Source organism: Gordionus sp. m RMFG-2023, chromosome 3, assembly GCF_954871325.1.
Source record: "Gordionus sp. m RMFG-2023 chromosome 3, tfGorSpeb1-WG-v2, whole genome shotgun sequence".
Classification (NCBI taxonomy): domain Eukaryota; kingdom Metazoa; phylum Nematomorpha; class Gordioida; order Chordodea; family Parachordodidae; genus Gordionus; species Gordionus sp. m RMFG-2023.
Genome location: NC_088777.1, coordinates 9,475,373 through 9,485,486, shown reverse-complemented (window position 1 = coordinate 9,485,486; position 10,114 = coordinate 9,475,373). Strand labels below are relative to the sequence as shown.

At 24.6% G+C, this 10,114-nt stretch overlaps 1 protein-coding gene and 1 long non-coding RNA gene across 2 annotated transcripts; one reads left to right on the top strand and one right to left on the bottom strand.

Moving 5' to 3' along the window:
• The first annotated feature begins 2,546 nt into the window (after positions 1–2,546).
• Positions 2,547–5,281, top strand: LOC135926698 (uncharacterized). The gene is made up of 4 exons (XM_065462630.1): positions 2,547–2,761; positions 3,253–4,195; positions 4,315–4,719; positions 5,267–5,281. The coding sequence occupies exons 1-4, from the start codon at positions 2,547–2,549 to the stop codon at positions 5,279–5,281; spliced, it is 1,578 nt and encodes a 525-aa protein (XP_065318702.1).
• A 557-nt stretch (positions 5,282–5,838) lies between these two features.
• On the bottom strand, positions 5,839–7,001 carry LOC135927379 (uncharacterized). Its single transcript, XR_010572065.1, has 3 exons — positions 6,867–7,001; positions 6,134–6,223; positions 5,839–6,091 (listed from the first exon to the last, which is right to left on the bottom strand). It is a non-coding gene; the product is annotated as an uncharacterized LOC135927379 (long non-coding RNA).
• Positions 7,002–10,114: the final 3,113 nt, after the last annotated feature.

Below are 10,114 nucleotides of genomic sequence, written 5' to 3'. Positions count from 1 at the left end.
ATTTAATTCTTCCATACATAATCTATTAGATTTCTTACCTTCAAAATATTTGCTCACTTTTTTCTCTAGAATAAATAATAATATTCTATAGTCAAAATATGCTAAATGAATTATACCATTATGTCAATTCTACCACCCCTTTACCCTCAATGAAGCCCAGACCCATATCTTCATTGAGACATTTGCCAGTAGTTGGCCTTTAGCTATTAATCCACATCTTTTCAACCATGTCTAAAGCTGAATCTAAATCTAAAATTCTCTTGAATATTTTAAAGCTAAAAAATCTTAGTTCAAATTTTTACCCAAAATATTTTATCTTCTTGTGGCATTACGCATTTATTTCTGACTTATCTTCTCATAAGTCTCGTTGTCTCTCAACACACCAAAATTATGATTCTCATAACTCTCGCTGACTTGTTAAGAAACAAATCAATTATGTCTATCATCAATTTTCAACACACCCTTAGTTTCCAATCTTATTCACAGAATTTTTTAAATTATCATATCTTAGCAAACTATTTGTTTAATTTATATCTCCTCATATTTTCAATTGAAATATTTTTACAAATAAATTTATTTAATCTCCACAATTTATGGCTTTTTCTTTGTCGTAGTTATCTCTAGTGATCAATTATTTAATAACTTATAATAATTCTAAAATCTAAAATATCATAGTCTCAGTTTCTGTTAAATTCCATTGGTTTTTAGTTTACCAGTAACATCTAAAAAAATTCATAAATTATCACCTTTAAAACTTTAACACAAACTTCTTTATATCTTATCTACTTACTATAATGCTACCTTTATAATTCTTTATTTTTAATTTAAGATCTTATATTCCTACACAATTTTGTATTATAATCTTATCAATATTTACAAAAATTAGTTTGAAATTTAAATGAACTACCGTAAAATAATTTTTCTTTTTCAACCTACATCTTTAAAAATAAACCTAAATCTCTTTTTTATCCAATTTTAATCTTAAACGATAAATATTTTTCTTTTTATTTTAAACAAAATACGTCTTTTTTATTATCTTTCTCTAAATATTATACTTACCTTTTCTTTTTAGAATTGTTGCATTAGAGTTTGACACCACTCCGTCTCCCCATGTAACCATTGCCTGAATTAGACTGAAATGTTGCCCGGAAAATATCCACTCTCCCGGGTTGCGGCACAGTTGTGGGAATTGAGAAAATTAGAGCCAAAAATAAAATATAAAGAAATAAAATTAAATTCTCATTCCTTCATTACCTCTTAATTAAAAATTAATCAATTATAAATTAACATAAAGAAAAAAGTAATAAAAATTAAAAGGAAAATAAAATAAAAAAAGATTAAAAATTAAGAAAATTATAGCGAAAAATAAAAAGTCAACTATTCCAATTGTTAAACTCTTAAATATGAAAAATATACAATATCACAGTTTTCATCTCATTAACACAATTTTAATAAAACATTATTTTTGTTTGAATATTATCGCAATTTGAATAATAGATCTTTTGTAACAGTATATTACAAAATTTATAATTTAAAAAATCATTTTTAGAAGCTATTCATCTTTTAATTCAAAATAAAATGTGAAAAAATTAATTTGAAAACTAAAAAACTTATTTTTCTCTGTATCATATCAAAATAGTGGGGTCTTAGTCGTCAACTATTATATTTATATTGTATAAAAAAATATATTTTGACTAAATTTCTGACGACTTATGATTAAAAGGATATTGAAACGTAGAATTGCCTGTGGACTAGGTCAACCCTAACTCATCTTCTAGTAAAAAAGTTATTTGACTGCCCTCATGAATGAGCCTGATATTTATTGAGGTAGCTCCCCCTGTAAATTTTTTTAAGAATATTAGCTATATTTATCTATAAATTTGTTTTGATTATAGGAAAGACAAGTAATGGTTAAGAAACTTTTCGTTTAAGCATGAATAAATTTTATTATATTAGACTAATCTGAATTAATAAAGTCATCGAAATCCTAAATGTATATGCTATAGTTAATATATTTATAAAAACTATACTTTTTATAAAATTAAATCTGTAAAAAAATTTTTGGCCCAACCATACAGTGTTCTATGTACGTTGAGATACCTATATGTAGACATGTGCGCCGCCGGTCAAATGCGCCGCCGCCGATGATTTTGACCACGCCGATGCCGCGCGCCAAAAAATTGTCGGCGCTGATGTAAAAATTCGGCGGCGTGGCGGCGTGATACATATTTTTTATTATTTATTTAATATATTATTTATGAATATAAGAAAAATATTAAATAATTTTTGATTTGCTATAAATTTGATTTGTAACAATCCTTATTCGCTCACTTTGGGCAGGTTTGTGACCAACGTGCTAGATAAAATAAGATTAGGACATTAAATTTGAAAAGGTAAATCTATATTTTATTCTTTTATTTTGATTCAAATAATTTACAACTCGTTATATAAAATTTATTATTTATCATAATATAAATTTTATTTAATGATTTTTATTTTGTTGCCATTATAACATATATAAAAATACCAGGACTAAAACAATTATAATGGATGCAGCATTGCAATACCCTGTAACAAAATATAGTATATCCTTACAAGCAAAACCTTCTTTTGCATGGAAACATTTTGGATCCTTAATATTAAAAACTGACACAAATAATAAGAGAACCAGTGTTGCTACAGATAAAGTCTTTTGTAATATATGCTTGCAAATAGCACTTGATAAAGATGGTGAGGATGAAAATAATTCTTCATTTTTAGAGTAAATTTTTTGATTATTTTATAAATATTAGTAAATTATTTAATTAGTTATCCAATCAAATCTTTTTCAAAAAATATCAGCACATCAAATATAATAAAACATTTACTTGACAAACATGATTTATCATGTAAAGAAGAAATATCTAAACAAAATTTAAAGTTATTTTTCAAACCCATTGTAAAAGATACAACTGACCCTATAAAAGATAAAAAAGGATTCTGGTAAGGAATTATGTTCTCATGTGTTGCAAGGATTTAATGCCATTCTCTTCTATAAATAATACTGGAATGCAAGATTTTCTAAAGGTTATTTGTAAAATCATTATAATTTTTTATAGGGCAATCTTAATTTTTATTTGTTAAGATATTTAATTATTTTATAACATCCCACATTTAGAATTTTTTATGGCATGATATTTAATTATTTTATAACATCCCACATTTAGAATTTTTTATGGCATGATATTTTATTATTAACTTTTTATTATGTAGAAATATGGCAATATTTCAGATGCCAAAGTTACCTGACAGAACTACACTTAGCCGGAGTGGATTAGATGATGTTTATTTATCAATGATATGCCAACAAATTAATGTAGGTCCTAAATTTTGTGCTATAACTTTTGATATGTGGACAGACAAATATAGACGGCGAAATTATATCACCTTTACTTTTCACGAAATAGATAATAATTTTAATATTGTATTTTATACATTGGCGACACATCATGTCACCCAAAAACATACCGCTGAAACTATTCTTTCCGAAATAGAAAAAGTTGAAAATGAATTTGATTTAGGGTCCAAGAAAATTCAAATGGTTACGGATGCAGGACCCAGTGTAAAGAAAAGTGTTCGTCTAGGAGAATATGACCATCATTTATGTTTGGGGCATGGATTACATAATCTAGTGACAGTCGATGGAATAAAAAAAGTTAATAAAATTGAAAATCTCATTAAAAAAGTTAGAGAAGTTATAGTTGCCTTAAGATTCAAAACAGCGGATTTTGAAAATATAAACGATATAGAAAATAGAAAATGTTTTGAATCGATATCATATACATCGGATATTTTAGATTTGGATGATAATGATCTTTTTTATGAAGATCGTTTGGGGTATGATGATGATAGTGAAAATCAAAAATCATATGAGAAAAAACATAAAACCTTAAAATTAAATGTGCCTACACGTTGGCATAGTATTTTAATAATACTGGAAAGTGTGACTGGCAATAACAAAAATCCTATAAATATTCTATTAAATAGAATGGAGAAACCGGATCTCAAATTATTTAACTCCGATTGGGACTTGGTGTATGAACTTTTAAATTTTCTTAAAACCTTCAAACAAACTGTTGAATTTTTATCTGTCCAAAAAGGAGTTACTACAAATTTAGCCTTATTATTTCGTAGTGAAATTAAAAATCATTTAATTGTAAAAGAAAATGGCTTACTAAATTTGATCATAGATTTCCAATAACCGATCTTCAGGTAGTATTTTAAAATACATAAATTACTTTTTATACATTATTCTTTCTTTTATTTTTTACTTAGGTGTTAGGAGCACTTTTGGATTCTCGTTTTCAATCAATAAACATAGTAAATGAATATTTAAAGGAAAAAAATATTACTCCGGTTAAATTTTTATGTCAACACGCTACCTCTCTACGGTCTTACACGGACGAATTAAACAAATGTAAAACGACGGAAGTTGCTTCAAAACTCGATTATCTTAAGTCATTGGCTACGAAGCATTCATCTATTCAAAACAATAACCTGGAACAACAACACTATTTAACTAGTTTAGAAAAAGAGTGTTATTCATTATTTTCGCCTTATAATTTGGAGATAAAAGATGTCTTAAATTTTTGGAAGATAAGAGCATTGGATCTTCCTAAACTTTCAATATTAGCTAGAAAGGTCCTGTGCGTTCCAGCTACAAGCACACCCAGCGAGCGTGTATTTTCTATAGATGGGCTCACTCTGAACTCTAAAAGATCATTATTATGTCCTTTAAATCTAAATAAAATAATATTTATTCATGTTAGTTATAACTTAATAAAATCATTAAATTATAGTTATAAACATAATAAAGTATAAATTTTATTTTAAAAGTGTTTCCAATGAATTTATAAATTTACTTAAAATTTAAGTTAGAAAAATATTTGACGCCGTCGCGCCGCCGCCGATTTTTGTGGCAGCGTCTAAATCGATTCGCCGCCGCCAGCCCATTTTAAAAAAAGAAACGCCGCCGCCGAAAATGCTGTCGGCGCACATGTCTACCTATATGTGATAGTTGGCCAAGACATAAACTAGATGTCTAATAAAATTATATTTTTTTTGATATTGTTATAATATTAGAGGATCTAAAGTATATTAATGTATGATAATATCATAATAAAAATTAAGGAAATTAATTGAATCTAGAAATTTTAAGAAATTTTAGGGTTATATAAATAAAGTTAATATTATTTAATGTATATTATAATAAAAATTAATCTTTTAGATTAAAAATATGTAATAATTAATAGGACAACTATGCACTCTATCTTTATAAATATCATTCTGAATCTTATTATTTCAAGTTTTGTGATTCTGAACAATTTTCAGATTAAAAAAGTAGGAAACTTTCCTAAAATTTAGTTATTAAGATTAAAGTGATATGATAAAGTTAGAAATTATTTATTGTAACTTTTGGTATGCTATTTTTCCTCTTTAAAAATTATAATACTAAAAAATTTTCAAATACTTTTTAGCCAATCATGTCAGTCTTATAAATTAGGAGTTTAAATTATGAGTGAAATAACGTTCCCTTGTACAGAACGGTCCATTTCCCCTATATGCATAAATTTAAAAATCTGACTGAAATCAACCGAGTTGAACAAATTTACTTAAAAGTTTATTTAAGTATTTATAATATTTTTTTCACGTCTTCCTTTCTTACTTTTCTCACTTTCTTTCTTTTTTTTAAATAAATAAAAGATATAAATTCAAGACAAAATTTATAAACAATTTTTTCTCCTTTATAATTTAGGAAGCGCAGATATCTATTTACATCATATATATAAATATTTATAATAATTTTTTTCTTAATTTCATTCTTGCAAAATCTTATTTAGAACTTAAATTTAATCCTAAACATTTTAATTATATAATTTTAAAGTGATAAATTTGCATTATTCAAAGTTACACCACCCCCTTCTCCTCCCAAAAAATTAGGATTGACGCCGATGTGGAAACCTAGCACTAGCATTGGACTGGTTCTGGCTAGGACAAACAGAGCATCTGCTATCTTGATTTTGAAAATTGGCACATCTATTAGCACAAAATTCTACAAATGATTATTAATGTAATTCATAAATTCACTGTATACCATTTATAATAGAGTTCCTTTGTTGTTGTTGATTTTGATAGGATCCTATTATTCGGCTATTATTTGAAAAATTCTGGGCCATAGTATTCCCTATGATCAAAAAATTATTCTAACAATGTTTATAAATAGTATATATTTTTTAAAAAATAATCAATAAGAAAATCTAAAAGAATTAGATTTCGTTTTTCAGTCTTTAATAAAAGGGGATTTCTTACCTCCAAAAATTTAAAAAACATTTTCTTGACCAATAAGCATATGAAAAAAAAATTTGTATTAAGTAGGAAAGAATGGATTACCAATATAAAGATTCAAAATAGAAAGCTTTAATGATAAGGAAATTTAATTATACGGAAAAATATTGTACGAATTATTGCTACATAAATAGATTAAAAAGTGTATATAATAACATATGTAAAAAATTTTGCACCATTCAATTTATCTGTTTTCTGTCAAATGATTTTAGATGATTTCCAAAGCGATTAAATTTTGCACTACCTCAAATAAAAATCTTAAAATATTCTTATTTTTAAAAATTTATAGTAATTTTTAAATCTTTTTAATAGTTGTGACAAACTTAAATAGGGCTTGAAGTTATTTTAATTTTTTTTACATGAACGTCTATTTTTTACCCCATATTCGGTGGGAGATTAGTAGAAAAAAAATACTAAAATAGAAGCTCTATATACCTTCCTTTAATAAAACATTGATTTATGTATTGTTTAATAGTAATTACCGTTGGGAATGAAAGATAAAGTTGCCAATAAGAATATTATCGAATAAGAAGTTATCATTTTAAAAATTTAAGATAACTATAAAAAGTAATTATAGGAAATTTTTTAAATTTATTATAGACCGGAATATTTATAAATTATTTCAAAAAAATTTATTAATTTATTAAAAGAACTAAAAAATAAAATTAAATAGCATAAATTACAAATACAAAGTTACCTTGAAAATCTTTTGTCTTGACAATTGCAATTAAATAAACACAAATCTAATCAATTTTAAAAATGTATTATAAAGTAGAATTTTTTTTAAAATATAGTATAGTTAAAATATCTTGCTGTTGTTTATATTGCATATTTTATGATTTGATTTAAAATAATCAATGATATTGCTAACTATTTAGATAGTATATATACCATATATGTAACTAAAGAATGGATATTGTTAAAAAATATTAGAGTTTACAATAAATTTAGAATTAAACATTATATAATTATTTATTAATCAAATAGAAATTTAATCTTCTAGCAATTTTGATAATTTTTGGGAATTAATCTCTATGTATATTAAGCAGAGCTAGTCTATTCAATCGATTTTCTGATGCCGTTACTTGTACTTGTATTAATTGGTATTGTTGACACATAGGCGTATCCATGATTTGCTAAGGGGGGTAAATTTTTCCTCATAAATTTTATTGGAAATCTTTAGGTCAACTTATAAGCCTATATTAGACTTTTATAAAAATAATTTTGGATTTTCCAGTTGTTAGTTTTAAAAGTTATTTTTACAAATTTTTCTTTCAAATTCTTCCTATAAGTCTGCCCCATACAGACCAAAATTTGGTTTTAAAAATAAGGCCAGGAACAGGTCATGCAGGTTTTTTACAACATGGTTAAATTTAAAATTTAAAATGAAATAATATTTCTCATTATTCGTTACCATGTTATTAAAAATCCTTCTATTATGGTTGAGAAATTAATACACAGGTATGATAGCAAAAACTCATGGGTTAATATGTTGGTTATTTTTTTTTATATTTAATTTGAAAATTAATTTCATTAAAAAATAAATAGGATATTAATAAAGTTTTGGGAGTTTAACCTTCAAGATATTTACTAACTTTAAATTTTTTTTAAGAAAATTCTAGCCACAATGCATATTTTAATTGAGTTCAAATTTATATTTTGATTTATATTTTTTTAAAGAAGAAACAACCTTTTTTTTATACAAATTTATAGTATATTTATAATTTAAAAAAATTATTAATTTTTTATAATCTAAGCAGATTAATTTTACTCTTTTTTTCGGGGGTTAAAAACAAGACCTGAGGTTGACCCATAGATTGGTACTTTTCAATCTTTAATATAATTTATTTATTACATAATCTTGGCAAAAACTTTTATCATTAAATATAATAATCTTTTTTTTAACCATTGGAATCTGGAATCTATTAATTTCAAAAAAATCCTCAATTTATATGCGTTACCAAGAAATTTGCCTGTTCTCATAAATATAATTTAAGCTGATAAAATATTTTCTCCTACACATCCCCCACCTCCTATTCCTCAAAAAATGCACACATTGTATTACTAAAAACAATAATCTTAAAAAGAAAATAATTAAAAGTTAATATTTTTTTGAAATAACTACTCCAAAATATTTAGAAAAAGAAGTGAAAACCAAAATAATTTTTATAATAATATAAAATGCCAATATTTATAGAGGAAAAAACAACTGGTAGTGCTTTTTGCTTCCACCCTTTCTCCCTATAAGAAAATATAGTCCTATTGTATCATTCATACATAAAAGTTATTTCTGATTTAAAAAAGAGTTTACAATACATGATTTGAATAAATTAATATTTGATCATAGGGTGCTGACGCATAATTTCTAAATAGTAAAAAAAAAATGAACGATATCAACTTTAACGTCTAAATTAACTATAATGAAATAACTCTATCAGAGATGGTAATAGAAAATGATATATTATCAAATTGAATTTAAAAAAAAATTTTAAAATAAGAGCCTTTTGTCTCATTTATTGTTTTTTTGGAACAAATAACATACATGAATATTTTTGACATATTCATCTTTAGAGTTGTTTTATAAATTATTCGTTTTTGGGGTTGATATTAATTACACATTGATATTATTAATATAATATAAATTAATATTTAAATAAATGTCAAAAAAATATATTCTAGTAAATATATTTCTATTAAAATAGTGTAAAAAATGCATGTTACTTATAATCAATCTATAAATTAATCGAAATCCTTATTAAATCTATGAAACACGTTAATCTTTCTTCTATCAATTATATATGTTAAGTGATGTTTCATGACTATAAAAAAATTTTATACGTCCTCATATTTTACTGAGAACAATATAAAAATCCCTACAACTTTGGTCTTAGTGAATCTAGGCTGATAGATAGGGAGAAAAAATAATAATGTTTATTAAACTCCTTAAAAAAATACCAGATGCCTAATCTACCATGAAATAGTTTTATCACAGAATCTACTAGTTAAAAAATATAGGCAAATAAAAATTATTAATATTTTGACTGAAATGTAGAGTGGAGGAAAAAATTTTTTTAAAAATATTTAATCTTCTTCTTCCATTAATATGAGCAACTAATCATATGTTTCAATAATTTATATTTAAATGACAATAAAACTTTAAATGTAAATTATATTGGAAAAAAGTCAATTGTATTATTTCATATGTACTATAAAGATTGTCTCGGCAATATGAGACTAATTATAATTTTCTATTCTTGGTATTAGTCAACATATTCTCATAAATATAAATGAATTAGCTGAAGCAATTTTATCTTATAGAACTAAATTAATATTTTAAATAAGTAATTATATATATAAACTAAATAAAATTAAGAAACCAGTTCTAAAAAAAAATAGTCAAAATATTTGTAATTCTCTAGATGGCTGTAATAAGAAAGTTAAAATGGATAAAGAGTGAGAGCATTATAAATAGAACAAATATTTAATATTCATTTATTATTTTTAAATACATTTAGAAAAATTAATATTGCTCGCAATCCAGGTCTTAATGACGATTTCCAACTCGACCCCCTCAGATTTTTCTATAATTTTTACAAGTGTCCCCATATATTATAATTAAGAAAAAAATAAATTTTAGGCAGCGACTGAGATATTGATCTCTAAATGTCAAAAAAATAATTGGGTATTTTGGTCAAATGCATTCCATTTAATATTAGGTATCTTTGGATAT

Coding starts and splice junctions, on each gene's coding strand:
- LOC135926698 (XM_065462630.1), top strand. CDS start 2,547: ATGGATGCAGCATTGCAATACCCTGTAACAAAATATAGTATATCCTTA. Junction 2,762..3,252: donor AATAATTCTTCATTTTTAGA/GTAAATTTTTTG, acceptor TTTATTATGTAG/AAATATGGCAATATTTCAGA. Junction 4,196..4,314: donor AAATTAAAAATCATTTAATT/GTAAAAGAAAAT, acceptor TTTTTTACTTAG/GTGTTAGGAGCACTTTTGGA.